The sequence below is a fragment of the Scatophagus argus genome, chromosome 1 (assembly GCF_020382885.2).
Source record: "Scatophagus argus isolate fScaArg1 chromosome 1, fScaArg1.pri, whole genome shotgun sequence".
Classification (NCBI taxonomy): Eukaryota; Metazoa; Chordata; class Actinopteri; family Scatophagidae; genus Scatophagus; species Scatophagus argus.
This window is the reverse complement of record NC_058493.1, coordinates 28,234,670-28,255,772: the sequence shown is the minus strand read 5'-3', so window position 1 is coordinate 28,255,772 and position 21,103 is coordinate 28,234,670. Positions and strand designations below refer to the sequence as shown.

Genomic DNA, 21,103 nt, shown 5'->3' with positions numbered 1-21,103 from the left:
ATGGATAACAGCCTCTGACTCACGTTCAATGTGCAGATGTTTCCTCCACCGTCAGGATTTACTCAAGAGAATGTTCCCCCGAAGCGCTCAGACCTGCGAAATCCGACCGTCTCTGCAAAGAAAGGAAGATTTAAATGAGCCCATTGTTCGTTATACTTCAATGAAAAGCCGAATGTAAAGGTCCATTGTTGGAAAATATGTGCAGAAGGGTTCAAGGTTTCCCCTCTTCCCTTCTTATGCAGTGTAAAGTTAACACTAACAGGATGTAAGTCACTTGAACAGTCGTGGTTTCACTGGTCCTGAGCTGAGTGGAAGTGCAAGTCACTGCCGGGTAAAAAGAGCTGGAGGACAACTGAAAGGCTGTCAGATAAAAACACTCCCGCTCATTTTGATCCTAGAACAACTGAAGGCTGACTCCTTCGTGTCACTTTACATTTTTGAAAAAGACATTTGTGCTGTTTGTCACCTCACACTTACGTCTCTGCTGTCAGTAATTACATTGGAGATCGGTACCTCCCGCCGAATGGAGCGCGAAGGTCTTTAGTTTAGCTAGCTAGCATAAAGACTGGAAAAGCAGACAAACATGTTGCATCTTGTTTGTTTATAAAAAAAACCCAAAACAAAATATTTTTTATGGTGTGAGACAGAGAAGCAGAGAGTGTTGACAGGTGGGAACCAAGCTAGCTGTTTCCCCTTGTTTCAAGTCTTTAGGCTAATTGACATAGTTGGCATAAGCTAAGCTAGGCTAATCTTTGTGGGGAAATTTTATTTAAAAATGAAAGTGTAAAGTAAAAGTACACCATATTAGCAACAAAATGTTTCTGTAGTATGTATAGTATATAAAGTAGGCCTAGTTGATGGGCAGCAGTGTTTTATTACCGCAGTTCTTCAGATAAATAAATGCTTTGGAGTGAAAATACAACCTAATTAGTCACCCTCGCCTTTCCCAAAATGTTGAACTATTCCTTTAAAGAACGTGCCTCCATGTCCGTGTTTAAACGTGAAGCCAGCTTTTGTTTTGCCTTTTGTTTAAGTTTATTATTATTTTGAGTTATTTTATTATTAATACTTTGTTGCTTGTTAAAAGCTATTTCATATTTCTGTCATATTTCTTAAAATGACAGAAACATTTTCTTAAAATGTGTAAAGGTAAAGTCATATGAGTGGTGCGCTTTCATTGTCCCACATCTGGATGATAACCTGGATTAAGACACGCGTTTTCAGATTAGATTCCAGATGTTTAACATACATAATAACGCTAAACTACATTGAGCATCAAACCAGAGTCTGCGTCCTGGCTGCTTCCTGTCCTCCGGTCTGAACAGGTGAATGATGCAGCATTAATTAGCAACTTCCCGCTCGTCACGTGTTGCCGTCACTCTGAACCAATGGGAGAGCTTAATTGAAGAAACACCGTCGATGACGCGCGCCACAGCGTTTCGTCACGTGCGTGTGTATTGTTCTCCTCTGTTTTATTTGTTTTTCACAGTCTTTTCCACTTGTGTGCGGCCGCTTCCGGTGCGTTTTGTGGGCCGGGCGCGTCACGGCGCGTCAAGGCGCGGCGCGGCTCCGGCCCGCCGGAGACGAGATGCGTGAGCCCCGCCCCTCTCAGACACGTTGCCCAGGGAGAGGCTGCACGGGCTGGATGGGACTCCTGCCTTCCGCCCGCCTTCCTGACTGCGTCTGTCGGATTCATGGTTTCAGTCCATCATCATCAGTCAGCACACACACACACACACACGCGCGCGCGGCGGCGGCTGCACGTCCTCAGCTCACCGAGCCCGGACGGGAAACGCAACACACAGTGTACTTCTGGTAAGTGACGGTCCGCTGCTCGCACACACGCCCGCCTCTCGTGCTCTGCTTCCCCGCAGCTCACCTGGACACGCGACACTTTGTTCCGGAGGCGGAGGTGAGAGGCTGCCGCGCAGAATGAGAAGGTTTTGGACGTGATGTTTGCGGTTTGCCTCGCCGGACCCGCAGGTTCGTTTCTGTGGCCTCTGCTTGTTCAAACTGTGGCAGCGTCTTGTTTGTGGGTGCGGGTTTTGAACGTGCCGTGGCGGTGCGGGTTTTGTGAGCTTGAAGCTCTCCGTGCGGGGCTCGCGGGGACCAGGAAACGTCTGGATCGGGTCACTTGTCTCAGCCGTGTGCGTGCGCACATGCGAAGCGACCGGCGACGGGAAATTCGTCCATGTGTTTGGATGTTTTTCCTTACATAACGCTGGACGGAGCGGAGCGGGGTTACTTAATCCACCGGCCGTGTGCTCAGTGCCGACTGCCGGACTCGCTGGTCCCACTGGGATCCGGAACAAAGTGATCAGAGCACAACTGCAGGTTGGATTTAACGGAGATCCCGCGTTTTTCCAAGCCGTGAAAGTCAGTAAAGTGTCACGGTAATCGTTTGTGTTCTCAGCTGTTTGAGGGTGTAAATTCGGCCGTTTTGAAGCCATCTGTGAATGTTTGTCGGCTTTGTTTGTCTTCTGTCACAGTAACCTGAGTGTCTTTGGGTTGTGGACTGTAGGTTGGACAAAACAAAAATATCTGAGGACACCAGCTTTGCTTTTGGGAGATCTTGATGACTTTTCTCACGTTTTACAGCCCAAATGATTAATCCACTAAACGTAGAAAATAATCAAGCAGATGATCAATTCGATCGGTCGATGATGAGAATCAAATTTGGCTTCGTTTAAAAACTCCTCAGTTTCATTAAGTTGCGTTCATTCGTCACCTTTTTGTTATTTTTGGACTCTTGGTTGAGAAAAGGTTTTAAGACGCTGGTGTGAAATGTGAGATGAGACCAGCAGACACGTTTTGGTTTGGTTAATGGACTTGTGCGTCCCACATCGTCCTCGGGTTTCCAGTTCTGAGGACCTGACGGTTCCTGTCTTAGACTGCGTGTGTGTCCAACTAATAAAGATCTGGTTTGAGGTTCGTGGTCCTCTCGGCACGAAGCCATGTGTAATTAGTGCTTTTAATTTGCGTTATCATAGATTTGATTTGAATGATTTCTTTTTGGGTTCTTTCTCTTTTTATTTATCCTTAAAGTAGAGCTGCAACGAGGAGAAAATCTGCTGCCAACTAGTTTGATAATCGATTTATCGTTTCAATCGCTCTTCAAGCAAAAATGTCAAACACGTGCAGCTTCCAGCTTCTGAAGTGTCGGGATTTGCTGCTTTAACTGATAGTTGGACAAAAGAAGACACGTGGACGTCACTTTAGGCTCTGGAATTTCAGACAGTTTTTTTGACATTTGACAGGCTAAAGGATTAATTGCTTAATCTTGAAATAATTGGCAGGTTCATCGATAATGAAACTGTGTTATTTGTAGCTCCACCTTTAAGTCGAGATGAAATGAAAAAGTCCCTTTTTTTAAGCCAAAGGTCACATCCCCAGTTGTGTTGTGTATATGCCAACTATGTATCTTTATATAAGAGTGCAGTCATGTTTACTAACTCCAGAACATAATCTGCTTGTACAGGCCTTAACCAACTCATGTGAACACTTTGGTTCAATAGCATGACATCAGCCCATCAGTCAGCCTTCAGCCTTTAGCAGCACAGAGATAAGATCCAGTGGTGAGATAACAAAGTGTGTGTCAGTGTGTTCGCTTTCCCTGAAATCCTGTGCTTGGTTACTCACGCGGCGTCTTCATCGCGCTTCACACTCCGGTGTCTTCGTGACCTTTTAAGTTGTAGACTGTTTTGTATAGTTCTGCTCAAAACGTTTAAACCACCAACTGTTTATAAAGATAGACGACATGAGAGCTCCCTCAAACATCTGCATCGCCCCCTGGTGGCTGGCTGCAGTACAGCTCATAAGCCCCTCCCCCTCCATGTTAGCAGATGGGACATGAGCCAAACTAAAAACTAAATGTCGAATAAGTTTTTCCCAAAGATGGTTTCTGTCATTGTAGGCAGTTCTTATCACACTGATGTTTGTCAAGTGTTATTTTCAGTTTGGTTTTAATTAATTATTTGAGGGTATAAAAAGGGACTGAAACGTCATGATTGACAGCTGAGTGCTGATCCTGATTGGCTCAGGTGGGTGTGTGGGCAGGTCCAGTGGGGTTAAGAGGTCAAAGTACACTCTGTTTGTAAACCTTTGCTGTGTTTGTGTGACAGGTCCGTGATGCCCTCTGCTGGCTGAGAGTCTAACTCCCACCATGTCGACCTCCGACTCGGACTGCTCCATCGACTGGCTCGCCAGCGACGACGACGACGACTGCGAGAGCCCGGGGAGATTAAGTCCTCAGCATGTGCAGGAGCCACTGATACCACCGCCATCATCATCATCATCATCACCACCACCACCACCACCTTCCCTGTCGTTAAGGGAATCTCCAAGCTGCTTCGGCTGTGGAGCCACCAGGAGGAGGAGCAGGAGTGAGCGCTGTGACTGTGAGGAAGGAGGCCACCGCGGGGTCGATGCTGACTCTCCAGGCGCCCTGCACACCCCGGACGTCAGTCCAGTTCGGGGATTTACGTCTGTGTATTCACAGCAGACGCTTTCTGTGGAGTCAAAGCATCGTTCAGCCAGGAAGAGAGCACTTGGTGCTGGCTTGGACTGTGAAAAGCCTCGAGCTGACGCTGAAGATGAATTATTCTCGCAGAAGGTGAGAAGTTTGCAGAGTCGCACGTTTTGTACAGTGTAAAACCTTAAACCGTTTGAAGTGATGCTAAGAAACGTTGCGGTGTCAGTCTCTCAGGATGGAAGAGTGACGGCGTCTTTCTGTATCTGCCATTAGACATCAGTGTTCACCCACATTGCATGGCCAAAAGTATGTGGTCATTTCATGGCCATCGATCTGTTGTTACCAATGTTCTTCATGAGTGTTCAGCAAAAGTCAGATAATCTCTACTGAGATAGAAGATCACAGGAAAGCCCTGACAAAGTCAAAGGGTCAGTGAATAACACAGTGAAATGTCACCACAGAGCTTTGGGCCTCCCGGACACGTGTCCATGCAGTTAAAGTCAGAGGTGTCCACATACTTCAGGCCATGTAGTGTAAGATACCGAGCAGTGAAGAGACAGTCAGTAGCAGAAATAAAGACCAGAATGCAATGCAGCTGCACAACTTTCCCGAAATCAATAACAGGAATGTTAGAAGCACGAGGAAGTGAAAGCAAACTGATGGCAGAGTAGCTGCAGGGAGGCGTCGAGCACCTGATGATATGAAACGGTCTGAGAGGACGCGATGGCGCCCGTCGGGTACCGCTGGGAGTCTCTTAACGTACCCGCTTGGCGAGTCGTGTGTCGAGTTCACGATTGCTGTCAGTTTGTTCGCTAAGCTTCTGTCAGCTGTTCACGGTCGCCTCTTATTGAAGGGTCCGCGGTCGTTTACCTTCAGCGTTAACAACAGCAGCCAATGGGAGCAATTGGAAGTGGACAATCAGTCATTTCACCATAAATCAATGACTTCATGACAAAATGAGGAATTAAAGATACTCAGATGGCTTTAAGTCACGTCCGACAATACACACGGTTGGCTCAGAGCTTCGCGCACACGCACACAAACACACACTCTCATTAAATTAAGTGACTGATTACGTAACTAATGTGATCCTGTGTTCAGTCTTAGGAAGGCAATAAGCAGAGCAGCTCTGCGGTGGACTGGTACACCTAAGTAGCCATTAGAAAGCACTTTATGTGGAGCAGCAGTGATAGCATGAATGCTAACTCAGTTTTCTGTTCCGCTCAGTGCGTGGAGCTGCAGTGCTACATCCAGCCTCTGTCGTCCATCCTGCGGGGCCTGAGATCAGGCAGGTACTCTGAACGTAAGTGTCTCACTCCAGCTTTCAGCTTCCCCTCCTGCTAAGCTCAGCAGCTCACAGGCAGGTTTGTTCAAAAAGAAACACACAGTGGGCTGTGGAGACGCCGGACAGTCCAACACACTCTCATTGGCCACCGGGTGAAACGAGAAGATGGATATCAGGTGTGTCGTGGTTAGCGTAGCGTAGCATAAAGAATAGAAGCAGAAGGAAACAGCCAGTGTGACTTTGGTATCTTGTTTGTTTAATCTCCAAACAAACTGAGATGTTTCAGGGAGACTTAACATGCTGCATCTGCTGATGAACCAGAGTTTCCAGGAAGCTGCTGCATCTCACTGTTGTTCTCTGAGAAACGGCATGTTGTTCCCCCGAAACCTCGATGTGTCCTCTGTTCATATACAGCTTAGAACAATGCAGCAAGTGAAGTCAGAGTTTGAGAAAGTCAGGGAGGCCATTTCCCCCTGCATCCAGCTTTTATGCTAAGCTAAGCTAACAGCACCTGACTGCAGTCAGCCATATTTAATTTACATCACCATAACACACACATTGAATACCTACACAGCTACACATCTTCACACACAGGAAATTAAATTCAGGATAACCATTGAATACCCACATGAATGTTTTTCATGTGTTGTTTACACACCTGTAAAGTGTCTTGAGATAATTCTGTTATGAATTGGCACTTGGCACTAAATAAATTTGAATTGAATTGAACTGAATACCCACATGTACCACATGTATCCCACATGTGCATCCAGCAAACTGTAAATATGTAAGAGCAAAGTGTTGTCACTTTCAGTGCAGTTTGTTTTTGGGGAAACATCACAAAGATGAGTTCTTTCTTAGCACATGAATTAAAACATCTGAATCTGAATGATCGGGATTTGGAGGTCAAAGTTCAGCTGAAGAATTCGTGCACTAATTATGGCTGATTGGATCTGAACATGTGTGTGACGCCTCCACGGCTCAGTCTGTGGCTTCTCTGCAGCAGCGTCCGTACCTGAAGCTTTGTAGTCCACCACGAGCTCAGTGGGCTCAGAAGACGGTCAGCCGTTTGGTTTGAGTCTCTGCTTCTGATCCACTCAGAAAACTCATCTTTCTCCGTCCGTTTTACACCTGTGCAAATGGTTTGTCCCAGTCCTCCTTTACTCCCAGTGGAGTCCACGTTAGATGAAGATGTTTTATAGTTATAAAATACCAAAATTAAACACATTATTCATTACAAATCGATTTGCGTTATGAAAACACATTCAGTGGATTCACTGAGGGACTGAAGAAAGTCTTGTGTTCATTTGGGAATCATTAAAACTGTGCGTCCACGATGAAAGAGGCCGAGAACACGCTGAAAATTACAGGCGGCTAAAGAAAGGATCAAAGGCCTCACGAGTCATTTAAGATCCTTTTAAACTAAGACTGCTTCACAGATGAAAGAGTGGATCAAAGACGCTCGGCTGTGCCGAATCCCGCTTTAGGTGGGATATGAGCTGAAGGACGGCGGTTTGCGGCCGTCCTGCACGCAAACGCCATCAAATACGAGGCCAGGTGAGAGATGAAGCTCTCAAACAGTCAGCATCCCATCATGAGGTATTTTCACTCTGAAATGTTCACTCCAAATGTAAGAAACCCTGCTTAAACCCGCACCTCGTAGGTATGTTTGATGAATATCACAGTGCAGGGGGCGCCATTTGTTTTTCTCTCCAAAACGTCTCTGAGTCCTGACTTTTTACAGTAAATCCTTTTTTACTTTACACGAGAATACAGTCAACAACAGGGTACAGCTGAGGCTGATGGGAGCCCCGCTGTCTTTGAACCAAAGTGTCAGATAAATGAAAATGTTTGACCTGATGATGGCGCTAGATGGAGAAGGCAGTCTGGAGGGTTGGCTCTCTGACGACAGTCTGCTGTAGCTGTTCAGATGTTTCAGTTTGGACCAAAGTGTTGGACTGACCAGCGTTAAGCTACACTGCTAGCTTGGCTCAGTCCACTGGTCCTTCCCACGTTACAGCCGGCGGTCCAGTTGTAGCATGTTGCAGCTGGCGGTCCAGCTTGTCCCTCTGCGGACGCCCCCTCTGGTCGACGGAGGGAGGGACAGCAATGCAGAAGGAGGGTCAGAACTGGAGACGAGGTTGACGAGGACTCTCAGCAGATTTCTTTGTCTTTTTGTTCTCCTGCAGGTCTCAGCAGCTTTCAGGAGAGCGTCGCCATGGACCGAATCCAGAGAATAACGGGCGTCCTTCAGAATCCAAACGTGGGGTAAGTACATTAGAGCGCCTCCAGCAGCCTCAGCGTCTGCTCGTCAGTGCGCTGCAGTAGAAACAGCAGAGAGCAAGAAAATCCACATCCACGTGGGGGCCAGATGGGTCAGACTCGAGGCCCAAAGCGAGGAGATGCTTGCTTATGTTACTTTGTATTTCTACCCTACTACAACTCAGAGGGAAGTACTGAAGTACTTTATACTTCACCTACTCCACTACAGTTAGGCAGCTTTAGTTATTTTTTTTTTTGTACACAAAAAATGAAAATGTAGGAACACCTGAAGGCTGATCAATCAATTAACAGAATATTAATTGGCAGCTATTTTGACAATTTGTTACCACAAATGTTCCCGTGATCACATTTCTCGCTATTTTTTAAATTTTACAAACCAAACAAACAGTGGATTAATGGAGAAAATAATCACCAGATGAATCCAGAATGAAAAGAATCATGAGCTGCAGTCAAAATGAGCTGCAGCTCAGCCAGCTGCAGCAGGAAACTCCTGCAGGAACCACAGTCAGCTGATCTGAGGTCAGACAGAACAGGACAACAGGGGACACTTTACTGCATACTGAGTGCTTTTACTTTGAGTCCAGTTTCCGGATTCCGTACTTTTATTTAAGTGACATTTTCAATTCAGTATTTAGAGTATTTGCACAGCTTGTCTGCTGGCACACGAGGTTCACGTCATTCATTTTGTTTGCTTGGCTCCTATTTTTGTAAATGATGTCAGGGAATAAATTCAGGACTTCATCATTCTGTCACTGGCAAGATTAAATACAGTCTAAAATGTAAAATTACTAATAAATTCTCACAGTACTGAAGTTTATCCTGTTCAGTGATCCCCATAAAAGAGAAAACGTTGATGTCAAACGGCTTTAATGAGCTCTGAACGTAACAAAGACGCAATTTTGCTTTCACTCTAACAGAAATGACTGTCAAACTTCAATAGCCGAAAAGACAAACTGGACACGTGTTTATTTTCCCCTGCGTCACGTCTCGTGGCTGCACTCTGCACGACCTCGCGGTAACGTCACGGACATGAAGTACGTCCTCACGCTGAACACGGCGAGCGAAGCAGCTGGCCTCCGTCGTCACTTTGGAAGCGCTCGTTTCGGCCTTTGAAGGCAGACTTTCGCTCTGAGGAGTTTGACAATCACAGGAAAACATTTGAAGGTCATTTAATGCACTTCTGTGATTTCCAGCTGAGCCGACTCTATCAGGACCGGACAGATGCAGTTTAAATCAGATGGTTAAGCTGCTGTGAAGGGCGACGGGTTTCACATGGTTTCACTTTGACTGCAGAGAAATGTAGCATTTAAACCAAACTATTATTGGCTGTTACAGTTAAAGTACAGTAATTATCTTTACAGCAAACTCGATTAAAACTTAAAATAACTGAACTAAGAGTGGACCAAGCTGTTAACCACAACACAAAAGAGGGAAAAACCCTGAAACAGTTCAGCTCCACTGCCAGACAGAAGATTTATATGTATATGAACAAAAGTATTGGGACAGCTGCCCATCACACCAACAGGGACTTTAATTGCGTCTCATTGTAAACACACAGACAGCTCAGCAGCTCTAACAGCTTCCACTCTTCTGTGAAGGCTTTCCACAACATGTTGGAGTGTTTCTGTGGGAATTTGTGCCCATTCATGCAGTAGAGCATTTGTTGTTGTTGTTGTCTGTTGCCACAAAGTTGGAAGCATAGCATTGTCCAAAATGTCTTGGTATGCTGAAGCATTAAGATTTCCCTTCACTGGAGGTCAGGGGCCGAGCCCAAACCCTGAGGAACAGACCCACACCACACTTGGAGTCAATAATAAAGAGGTGTGTCCCAGTACTTTTGTCTGTATAGTGTAGGTTAGCAGCCTGCTGTCACGTGTGGCAGTTGGTGAGCATGCTGTGAACAGGCGGAAAGGTCAGCTGGAAAATGTCCCAGTTGGCTAATATAAATTCTAATAGAAAAACAGTAATAAGTGTATTCAAACCAGGGTCACGTTAAGTTCAGCAGTGAGACTAAACGGCCATGAGAAGTCCGTCTGAGGCACAGACACAAAACCTGAACCTAAACCTGAACCCCCAGTCCGCTGCTCAGTTTAAGTCAGTGCAGACCAGGAGGAAGGTTTGCGTTCAGACTCCACCGCAGCTCGTATTCTGATGACATGGAACATCGTGGACGAAAAAGTCTTAATGTGTATGAATGTTGGGTTGTTGTTCATAAAGTTAGAAAATTTGTCCGACAGTCCCTCCGTGTCTGCTCAAAGCTGTTGAGATGATTCCAAAGTCATTCTGTTGAAGTGCACAACAGGACGAACAGCAGGTCTGCCGCTCTCGTCTTCCATACTGAACGTCTTCACACGTTTTCCTGCTGACACGTACAGTGAAGTGTGGGCTGCGAGATGAACATCTATGTTTAAACACTGCGTCTGAGCTGGACCACACATGGAGCTCTGCAGCGTAGGTGGCTTCAGACATGTCCCAGTACTGTCAGGTTTAACACGCACACGTCCTGTGGCGTGGCGTGGCGGCGGTGGCGGGGGGGAACATTCCAGCCATCCGACGCTGGATCACGTTGGATGTTTTTTTAGGCTCCGGCGTGTCCCAGTTGGCAGAGCGCAGGCGGCAAAACATGGCAGCAAACCCAGCGACGCTGGCAGTCGGAGGCTGTAAAAGTCAAAGTTAGCTGAGATTATTTACAGCAATAAAATCAGCTTTGCTCGTGAGAGGAGAAAAATCTGCTGCAGGAAGGATTTTTGAGTTCAGCTCGTGAGAGATGGAAACGAGACTTTGGTTCTTCTTCTTCTTCTTCTGCCAGTACGACAGAAACAGCAAACCTCACAAACAAAAACAAAAACTCACCTTCTGGCCAACGTTATCCTTTATTTAAGTTGGGTTTCTTAGAGAAGAAGTTTGTACTTCCACTACATGTGTTTGATCATATTCTCATGAAGAGGTCTGTCTGGATACTTTTGTCTATATAGCGTATCTGCTGCTGAGATGTAGCGGAGTAGAAGTATAAAGTTACACACAATGGAAGTACATTAGTGCAGTACTTGAGCAGATGTACTTTGTTAAATTCCGCCTCTGCTAAACGAGTGATCGATTGAAAGAAAAACTGGCAGATTAATCATTGATGAAATCAATCAGTGCACGAAGCTGGTATTGATTAGTGTATCGTGTGATGTCGGAGGGTTGTGTGTGTGTGTGTGTGTCTGTTTGTAATGCTGACGTCGTGGGGACCCTGATCTGTTTGCACAGTCACACTGTGGGGACTTGATAACCTCCTTATGGGAACAAACCACGTCCCACAATGTAAATCATTAGATGTTATGGTGACGCCTCGGTGTGAGGTCAGGTTTGGGTCAACTCTGTGTGTGTGTGTGTGTGCGCGCGTGCGGATTATTTAACTCCACCTCAGGGCTGTGAGCAGTGGGCGGGGCCTCATCAGGCCGCTCAAGGGCTTACTGCTCTATTTATAGGCTGTGAATGGAACGAGGGCCTTCCCCCGCTGCTGCCACGTGTGGGCTGCAGCCTGTGTGTGTGTGTGTGTGTGTGTGTGTGTGTGTGTGCGCGCTCACTGCGGTCACATTTCTCATGTGGACCTGAACATGCTCTACTCGTCGTCCTCCGTACACGTCATGTGATGCTCGTATGTGTCCGTGTGCTGGCATAGCATCACACAGCAGGCGGAGGGGAACGTCGACAGGCTCGGTTCAGCTGCTGCCTCCCCCAACAGGCCTTTTTATTTATTCAGCCTTTGTGCTGTTTCATGTTGTCCACCAATCAGACTGAGCCAGAGCGGCCAGCGTGTTGGCAGAGGCTCTCTGAGGCTTATGTAATGGCCATTGGCGAGACATCCGTAAGCCATCTGAGCTGCAGGGCGTCTCTGACTCTGTAATCTGCAGCTGAAAACTCCTCCGCCGATCAGATGTCACATTCAGTCTGAAGACACAAATGACTTCACCGCGTCCCGTCGGCATCCCCGCGGCGCCGAGCAGCATCGGTGCCGTGCCGAAGCACACGTTACTTTAAGTGTTTTCATTTCATACGGAGAATTACCGTCCCTTCACTTCACCTTTAGAGACGGGTTTACAAAATCAGATGTTTGCACAGGAAACACGTGAAGAGCTTCTAAAATAACTGAAATAAACCAGCACGTTTCTCTTCTCTCTCCTAGCGGACGCTTCCTCAGCATCGTACTGAAAATAGAGAAAATGCTTCAAAGTTGGTTCCCCCACGTCAAACCGAATGTGACCCAGACGGACGACTGCAGTCCGCCTAAGAAGCAAAAGGTAAAGAAATGTTTCATGACTGGAACCTTTGAGAACTGAAAGCAAAAAATTCACGTGTTTCAGCCTCTGAGATGTGAATATTTTTCTTTTTGAGTTTTGGAGTGATGGGATCTCGTGGGGGATGATTTCCAAACATTTTCTAGATTATTAATAGAGAAAATAGCTGGTAGGTCAGTCAGCAATGGCAGTCAGCTGCAGCCAAATAAAAGATCAAAATCCAGTTCTGTCCAGTTAATCTGCTGTTTATGGAGCTTCAGTTCTGAGTAACGAGTCTCGGTGAGGAGAGTCGGATTATGTAACAGAATCCTGGAAGAGGACAGCTGAAGGTGTTTATGTATTTTTACTGGCAGCGATTTCCAGCATTTCATAAGAAAAGTTAAAGACGAATCCAAAATAAATCCAGCGAAACGAGCGTGGAAGAACGCAAACAAATCATTCCTGCTGGTTTAATTCTTTGGCGTCAGATTTCTGCTGTTTGGCTAAAAATGGCCTGTCAGTCTGTCCTGAATCGATTCGTATGTCTGTTAGATCCTGCAGCAGACCTCGAGGTGGTACCGATCCTATATTACGTGCCGCATACTACAGTACATAGTAAATACTGCAGTAGTGAGTAGTTATCGGAGCTGCGGCGATTAGTCGACTGTCCAACAGGCTAAAAAGATCAATAACTGGTGAGCTTCTTCATCTTTGTGTGCTGTTTTTGCAGTACTGAACCAGAAACCAGCATGTTATCGTTTTGTCCACAAGTCGTCCATCAAACGTCTTAATTTTCAATTTGTCTTAGTTTTCTGAGGAGTTCGTGGAGCACATTTTGTCCAGCTGAACGCTCAGCACCTGTTCGTGGTCAGTCAGTAACGAGAGGGTTTGTGATGGCCGTCACACGGCGTGTCGGCCCTGCGACGGCCTGTGATTGGACAGAGCGTGGGGATTATCAGCCTTCACGTTAGGATGTGAGGAGTGAAAGCAGGTTATTACTGTGTTAACTCACTGCGTCAGCTCCCGAGGAGACGTTCACTCACTCAGTAAACAGGAAGCTGAACGGTGGATGTTCTCCACCCTCATCGCTGTATGTGTGTTCACTCACCTGCAGCAGTGATCATTAAAACCCACGTGATTGGACAGTGCTGCTGACGTAGCGTCTGATGTTTACTGCCCCGACTTGTTGGTGAGCGTCAGTATAAATCTGATGTAATCCTCTTGTTGTCTCTGCAGCAGCATCACAGCAGTGCCTCCCCTCCTCCACCCTCTGTGGCGTCGCTCCGCTCCTCAGACGCGGAGTCGACTCTCGCCTGCTCGTACTCCTCCACCCACCTGAAATGGCTCCACACGTCGCCCATCTGCTCCCTGAAAACTCCTGAATCGACGCTCGGCCGATGCGCAGCCTCCCCTCCGCCCGCACGCTGCAGCCAGGAAGTGACGCAGGACGATGCCGTCTCCTCCAGCACCGACTTCCACACGGAGGCCCTGCGCCGCTTCCACGTCGACCCTCGACTCAACCAGAGGCCTCTGGCCTTCAAGATCAGCTCGCCGTGTCTGGAAAGACTCCTGCAGGCGAAGGAGAGCATCATCGCTCCCAGGACTGCGGGAGGAGACGGAGGCTGGCTGTCGTAGCCGCCTGCAGTTTGAGCGGACGCTTCATGCGCTGATCTGGGGTCAGATCTGTGTGAGACTCAGGCCCCCCCAACATGGCTTCCTGAAGACACTAAAAGGCCTTAAAAAAAGCATGTTTCAAAGTCTTCTGCATCTTTTTAAAATCTACAGCTGATGGATTTCAGGTTCTTTAGGGCGAACGGAAAGAATCCGAATGTGACAAAAACGTGACAACGTGGAACCTCGTTTAAAAGCTGGCTGTTCAGGATGTTTTTAAAGGCAAACGCTGGACCTCCAGTTTTCACTGATGTCTGAGTTGGATGGATGAGTTCAGAGGTTAAGTCGATGAGGGGGGTCGTTACCGAGACCCTCGACACCAGACTGAGGGAACGAACAGTCAGGGATCGTGAGAACACGGACCGCGTTTAAGGATCTGAATGTGACTGAAAGCACACGACGTCAGAGTTCCGTACCTGAACACGCTGACTGTTACCTGCTTCTCTTTAGGTCTTTAACGAGTCCTCTACCTCATGCTGACACCAGAGACGACTCGCACAGCATCGCTGTCGGGTGAGAACAGCACACCTCCGAAACTGCAGGGCCGGACAAAATCAAATCAGTATGACACTACGTTCATTTGGCCAGTGTTTAAATCTGTCACCATGTGCACAAATGAGTCCAGAGTCAGCTGCTGGAATTCATTCATTTAAACAGCAGCAGGTGACCGAACACCCACGGAACGTCAGCGAACGTGACACTGAACTGCCATCCAGCGCCGCTTTAACCTGCGTGGTTTTAAAAGGTTTTCAGGCTGGCGAGGACTTCCAGTAACAGAGCGTATTTAGTCACCAGTGCCTGTTTGAATGTCGTTATGAGACCGAACCATCACAGACACCCCAGAGCAAATTTAGAAACATCTTCTGCCACAAATCCAACATGTTTTCAAGTTATTCTTAATACAACACTCGCATGCGCACTGACAGCAGCGCCGACTGCTTCACGGTCCTCGTGGAAGACGCCAAAGCTTTGGCTCGTCTCAGACGGCTGAGGCCAGGAGGAGTGATTAACCGTCACCAGAGCGTAACTTTGGAACGTGCAGCAGCCTGTTTTGTTCCTGAACGCCCCTCTGACTCAGCGCTCGTCGCTTTTTCTCGCCAATTCAGAACGTTTGGCTGCACAGTCACAGCAGTTTCTGTCCACGAGTAGATGCACGACGATACGCAAGGAAAGTAGTTCCTCCGTGAAACTGCGAACAACGAGGATTATGGATTATGTTGTTATTTAAAGTCTTTTACTATGAAGCAGCAAAGTCAGGAAGTGTTTGGTATTAATGAGCAGCAGCTCAACACAACAGCCGAGGACGAACGTGAACAAACGGTCAAATAAAGCAGATAAGTTCACGCCACAGCAGTTCAGTCAGGAGCTTTTAAAAACGTCTTTCTCTCTGGTGCACGAGTCGAGTCCGAACGGGGGGGCGTCACGGGCCGGGCGGGCTTTGGCCTCACCGTGGAGGCGGTTCGGATCCATCTCGGCGCTACTGAAGCCACCGCGAAACTGTTTGAGTCGATCACTTTCGTGTGAGTGTCGTATTAAGACGAGAAAACTGCTGCCAACGAGAGTTCAAACGCTCTGCTCAGACGTGTTGCGGTTCTCCGTCGTGTACATAGTGTGGTTTTTTCACACTTTATTTACTCCCCTGAAAGACGGCCTTTGTGATATTTTGTATTTCTGAAATAAATGTGACGTCTGCTTTCTGAAATGTTTGTCCTTTTTTCACTTAGGAACAGCAAACCTCAGCAGAGGAACAAATCAATTATGCAGCATTTATTGTTTTTTTTGTATGCATTGGGAAACTCAGCAAAGGCAATGAAAACAATAAATATGGATATTATGCAAAACATTTTCCTAATGAAGCATTTTACACAATGTACAATATCCTCCCCGCCACCTGCTTCTATACACATTTCCAAACAAATCAACAGACCTCCATGCAGAAACCCTGAAAATGGGATGTGGAGTAATGGAAGAAAATGAACACTAAATGCACTTCTCGCATGGATTTTTGTGTCTTTAAAAACTGCCAATAAACCACAAGGAGAAATGAAAATCTGTGCAGTTTTCAAAGTACATAAAATGGGTTTAAAAAGTGGCCTTTCTGCTCAGGAGTTCCCTACAACTGGTGCACTGATGACGAACTGTGTGTGTGTAAGGGTGTGTATGCGCGCGCGCGTGTGTGTGTGTGTGTGTGTGTGTGTGTGTATGTGTGTGTGTCTGCGGCGTTCTGATTGGACAGTCCACACCCAGTAATCCTGGGGTTTAACAATTTCTGTGCATGTGAAACTGCCTGCGTCAGTAGTCCGTGTCCGAGCCCTCTGCGTTGTCCACGTTACGGGAGAGCATGTAGTTGTCCATGTCGATGGAGCGACAGTTGTTGATGGCGTAGCGCAGCCGCTCGGCCATGACGGCCTGGCTGGAGTACGGAGGCAGGCGTAGCTGGAAGAAACAGGTCTGGGAGGTGGGGAGGCTGTCGTACGGCTGTGGAGGAAACACACAGAGGAAAACTCACTGCAACTTCCTGTTTTGACACATCGTCTTCATGAGTAACCGAGAGACAAAAAATCGGTCGTTGGCGGTGGTCCTGTCAGATCAAACCGGCGGCGTTGGGGTGGTGAGATCTGACGGTGCAGCACAAATCAAAACCCTGATCAGTAGACCTGCGAACCCCGGACATCACGTATGAAGTTTACAGCCTTCAAAGGAGCAAACTGGTTGTCCCTCCTACACGAAGCACATTCATTCACTCACCCTGTCCACCTTCATGATCTGGAACCTCTGCGAGATGTCGGCCGTGTTGGCGGGCAGCCTCGAGCGTCCGGAGACGAAGCGCATGAAGAGGACTCGCTCCTCGTTGGAGAACTCCTCCAGAGTCTGCCAGAACCACTGCACCAGGGAGTGCTGCTCGTCCACCTCCCTGTAGCGCACCACCTTCTTCAGCACGTCGCAGCAGATCTCGGGCATGCCGCACACCATCTGCTCCAGCTGCTTGGCCGTCAGCAGGGACAGCAGCGGCACCGGCACGATCCACGACATGCCTTCACGCACCGCCGCCACCTGAGAGAGCGGGAGGCACAGCACAGGCTTCATGTGCGCGTTCAGGGCCGAAGCCTCGCCGTCCCTCGACTCCACCGTTTGATTAAAGTTATGATTACAAAAAGGTCTCTCAGCCGTGCAGCCAGAGTCAGTTTCATGTGTGCAGGTTTTGAGAAGTCTGCCTATGAGAGCCGCCCCAATACAACAATTTAGATTTCCCTCATAATGACATGTTGCAGCGTTTCACTGAAGAAACAGACCCTGACTGCTGACAGAGTTCTACCGATTACTGTCATTGTTATTGTTTGCTTCGGGACAAATTATCTGCTGTTGACTTTGTAAAATGTGATTTCAAAAGCTTAAACAGGTTCACACCCAGAACGTGACAAATATGTCACCATGAAGAACCAGGACTGGAGGAAAAGCTGAAGCTGAAGAGCAGGCCTGCTGCTCCAGCATCAGATCCACTTTGCCTTGTAATATGAGCCTCTCATATGGCTTCTGTGTCTGCACTGATCCTGAATCACACCTCACACTGAAGAAGTGACCTCTTGAACAGGTGAAGTTAAACTGCAGCTCTGCTGCCGTACCTGTCGATCGATTTCATGCAGCCGGTACTCGATGGCTCTTTCCACGTACTCCTTCCTGTTGGAGAAAGTGAGAGGGATGCTGTTTCCTCCCGGGATGATGGGCACCATCTTGCCGTCTGCACTCTGCCCGACAAAGGAGTCCAGAGGAATCATCTGGAAAACACACACAAAGAATAATCAGGCGTTAAGCTATGAAAGAATCTGAAATGTTTTCAACATTTTTGTTGGAGCTCAGATAAACAGTGAATGGAAAGAGAAAACTGGAAGGTGAAAGCGAGCATCATCCCAAAGAGTGACGCGAGCCAAGGAAGGAATGTTCGTGTATGTCCAGCTCACACCGAGGCTCACATCTGATCAGGATATATCTGCACACGGTCAACATTTAACAGTGCTGACCCTTTGGCTGTTAGAAACACACTGACGAGGACATTTTACAGTTCAAAAACTTTCATGTCTTGTTATTTTTCAGCAGACACTGATAGTTCGATGTGCAACAGGTGGAGCTCGACTCAGCATCTCCTCTCTGTTGTCAGCAAAGAAAAACACAAAGTTACAAGGAAATGCTCAAACTGTTCAGTAAACAGTTAATCAGAACATTAGTCCTCATCCAGGAATTCAGCATTATTTCCAAAGAACTGATCTGCAGTGCTCGTCTGTGAAACCTCTGAATGAGTAATGATGCATCAGATGGGTTACAAAAGCTGAAATTTATCTCTTCATTTATTCACTGGGCTGGCGAACAACAAGAGACGACACAAGCGTGCAAAGACGTTTGACAGCTCATCTGGCAGGACTGACGCCGCGGCCGACTCGGAGGTTCTCTCTCCGCCAAGGCAGCAGACGCAGCGCCTTCCTCTCCTCCCTCGGCCCGGCTGACGGAGCCAGCCGTCGCAGTGTTGTGGCTCCAAAACCCCCCCCTCCTCTCCTGTGCGAGGCTGGGACCGCCGCCAAGTCTCCGCCAGGCAGGATATGCTGCATCAACAGCGGTCCTGGCATTCCTGCAGGCCGGGGCTTTACAGAACAGGGGTTGTGTGAGGTTGTTTGGACAGAAGAGGGGCTCCGGGACGTGTTAGCTTTCTGCTGCCCGGGCCAGCCTATCTGTGGGTTTTGGGTGGGAGGGGAGTGTGTGTGTGTGCGTGTGTGTGGTTGTATCAGCAGTGGCCGGAGACACAGACTGATGGGTTATCAGTGCTGGGAGGGGAACAGGCTGTACCGGAGCAGGGAGGAGATTCAGAGCAGCCTCAGCTGAGCTCCGAGTGCTGCTGTTTCACAACACTTCAAACTGGTTCCAGCCACATTACTGTCCCTGTTTTCACAGAATCACGGTGTTCCACTGGGATGGCTTTAAATAGGATTAACCTCCCACAGACCACAACGTGTCCCTGGCTGGCTCACGCAGCGCTCGCTGGGTGTGGCGTGGTCACGGTATGTGACATCATATGAAGTCTGTTTTGGTTTGTTCGCCGTGGGAATAAAAACAGGCTCATGAGGCTGTGAGCCGCCTGCTTATTATACTTTACCCAGCGCGCGTGTGATTCTGATGAATCAAACGTTCACATGAGCTGACGAGAAGTAAACACGCTGCCCACGCTGTCCTAACAATTATCAGTCATCCCATGAGCCTTCAGTGCTGTGCTGTGGAGTCGGGCTTTAAGCTTTAAAACAGTGTGATGAAGCTGGTGGAGGGGCGGCGGCTGCGTGGCTTTTACTGCTGAGCTGTCGAGCATGTGGAAGGACGAATATTCAGCCATACATGCACAAAGTTTCCAGTCTGATGAAGACTAATTTCCATTTGATGTCGTAAATCCAGCCTCTACGTGCAGCTGAGATTTGCCTTTTCAATGTTTCCTGCACGGCACAGGATATTTTATAACGTTCAGATTAGGGATGTTTCAGGCACTTCACACACACTCAGCTGCATTAAGCAAACACCGGCCGATATGCTGATAAAGTTGGATTTTGATGTTTGCCTGATTTGTTCTGCTGCTTTGCTCACTGGCTGCTGTTTTACAAGTTGGAAAAACAATCGTCCAATCGGGGCTTTGCAGTTTAAATTAATCAAATCCATGAAAAATGGAAACAAGCTACAGGCTGTTCTTCTAAGTCAATTTAGAGAAATAAAGGCGGAAAATGCATTTAGTGAGAAACAGTACGAAACCAGCACCTCGGCGACTGATTAACGTGACGTGACGTGTTTAAATAAACATCGTGGTATCAAAAATCTCTTTCTCACCTCATGGAAATTATCCTCAGTGATGCCGCTGTCTTCAATGTGAAGAATGCTTTTGAGCGTCTGCACATAAAGGAGGTCCACTTCCTCCAGGTCCTCCAGCAGCAGGGGGATGCAGCACAGCTGTTTCCACACCAGTGGGGCCAGGTGCAGGTCCAGGGGCTTCTTGGTGCGGATGGCCACGCCCATCAGGATGCCCAGGAACTTGAACTGGAGCATGTGCTCGTCCAGGCAGGCAGATGGGTTGAGGAGGAACCTAAGCAGAACCAAGGAGACAGAAACGTGGTCCACCATAAGTGAGTCAGGTTAACATGACAGGAGCAGGAGGAGCAGTGATGGAGCAGTGATGGAGCTGCACGGGAGCATGACGAGGATGAAATGAGTAAAACATTGAATAAATAAGACAAAGAGGAGTCTAGTTTAAAGAAAGCAGAAGGTATTGTCATCCTGTGTGGTCTGCAACAAACAAACTGATCAGTTGATACTGAGCACATCCTGTTAATTCAGTTCATTTTTACTGATGTTTGTCACACTGCAGTTCTGATTGTAATTCACAGTTAAAGTAAAGCACAGCAGAAAAAGCAGCGTGGAGAGGGGATGAAGACGGGCCGTGTCCTCACCTGTCTCTGTTGTAGCCGACCTCTGCGGTGGCGTTGGGGGAGGGGATGAGCAGGTCCACCACGCCCGTCTCCAGCTCCTACAAACACGTCCACAGAGGAACATCACTGAGCTGCCCTCGACTCATTCACAGTAAGTACAGGTGTTCAGATCGTGTCCGTACCTGACACATCTCTGTGATGGTGTCATCGAAGACCCCCCCTGCGTCATCGGCCCCCTCTCCCACCAGCTTGACCTTCCAGGCTCTCGAGGGGAGGCGAAGGTCTGAGGCGTTCAGCTTCACAACCTGACGAGCGATCTGGACAAAAATGGGTTTACACTTCCGTCCCCTGCACAGAAGAGGACAAAAGAGTTGGATGATGCAGACGTTTGTCTTCACACAGAGACGCGTCTGCATTTGATTCTGTTTGAGTGGACGCATCAAGCACAGCAGACGCATCAAATACAAAACACAAAACAAGAAACTTGGATCAGTTTCTAATGCAAATGTTTTTGTGTTGCCTGACTTCAATATCCCACTTTGTAATAATAATAATAATACTAATTATGATAATCTTTTTCACAGAGGCTGAAAGGTCAGAAATCATCAGGTTGAGGAACAGGAAAGATAAAAACATTGAAACTCTGTGAAATGAGCACAGGCTCTCCAGAGAAGTCTGT

General features: G+C 47.7%; 2 protein-coding genes across 12 annotated transcripts in view; one reads left to right on the top strand and one right to left on the bottom strand.

Moving 5' to 3' along the window:
- Positions 1 to 1,551: 1,551 nt before the first annotated feature.
- On the top strand, positions 1,552 to 15,674 carry LOC124063420 (circadian-associated transcriptional repressor-like). Of its 4 annotated transcripts, none has more exons than XM_046397104.1 (6): positions 1,552 to 1,815; positions 4,122 to 4,612; positions 5,699 to 5,774; positions 7,946 to 8,024; positions 12,211 to 12,325; positions 13,541 to 15,674. In XM_046397104.1, the coding sequence occupies exons 2-6, from the start codon at positions 4,163 to 4,165 to the stop codon at positions 13,934 to 13,936; spliced, it is 1,116 nt and encodes a 371-aa protein (XP_046253060.1). In that variant the 5' UTR covers positions 1,552 to 1,815; positions 4,122 to 4,162; the 3' UTR covers positions 13,937 to 15,674. The 4 variants fall into 4 exon arrangements, with proteins under 4 accessions (XP_046253060.1, XP_046253035.1, XP_046253043.1 ...); XM_046397079.1 differs by having other exon boundaries at positions 13,538 to 15,674; XM_046397087.1 differs by lacking the exon at positions 1,552 to 1,815 and adding an exon at positions 1,835 to 1,983 and having other exon boundaries at positions 13,538 to 15,674.
- A 50-nt stretch (positions 15,675 to 15,724) lies between these two features.
- herc1 (HECT and RLD domain containing E3 ubiquitin protein ligase family member 1) overlaps positions 15,725 to 21,103 on the bottom strand; it is a 48,351-nt gene continuing 42,972 nt past the window's right edge. For all 8 annotated transcript variants that reach the window (XM_046397003.1, XM_046397030.1, XM_046397039.1 and 5 more), the window contains exons 74-79: positions 20,607 to 20,772; positions 20,446 to 20,522; positions 19,829 to 20,081; positions 17,596 to 17,748; positions 16,721 to 17,026; positions 15,725 to 16,450 (exon numbers count right to left, since the gene is read on the bottom strand). In XM_046397003.1, coding sequence (XP_046252959.1) covers positions 16,265 to 16,450; positions 16,721 to 17,026; positions 17,596 to 17,748; positions 19,829 to 20,081; positions 20,446 to 20,522; positions 20,607 to 20,772 — 1,141 coding nt within the window. In that variant the 3' untranslated portion in view covers positions 15,725 to 16,264. The remainder of the gene's footprint in view (positions 16,451 to 16,720; positions 17,027 to 17,595; positions 17,749 to 19,828; positions 20,082 to 20,445; positions 20,523 to 20,606; positions 20,773 to 21,103) is intronic.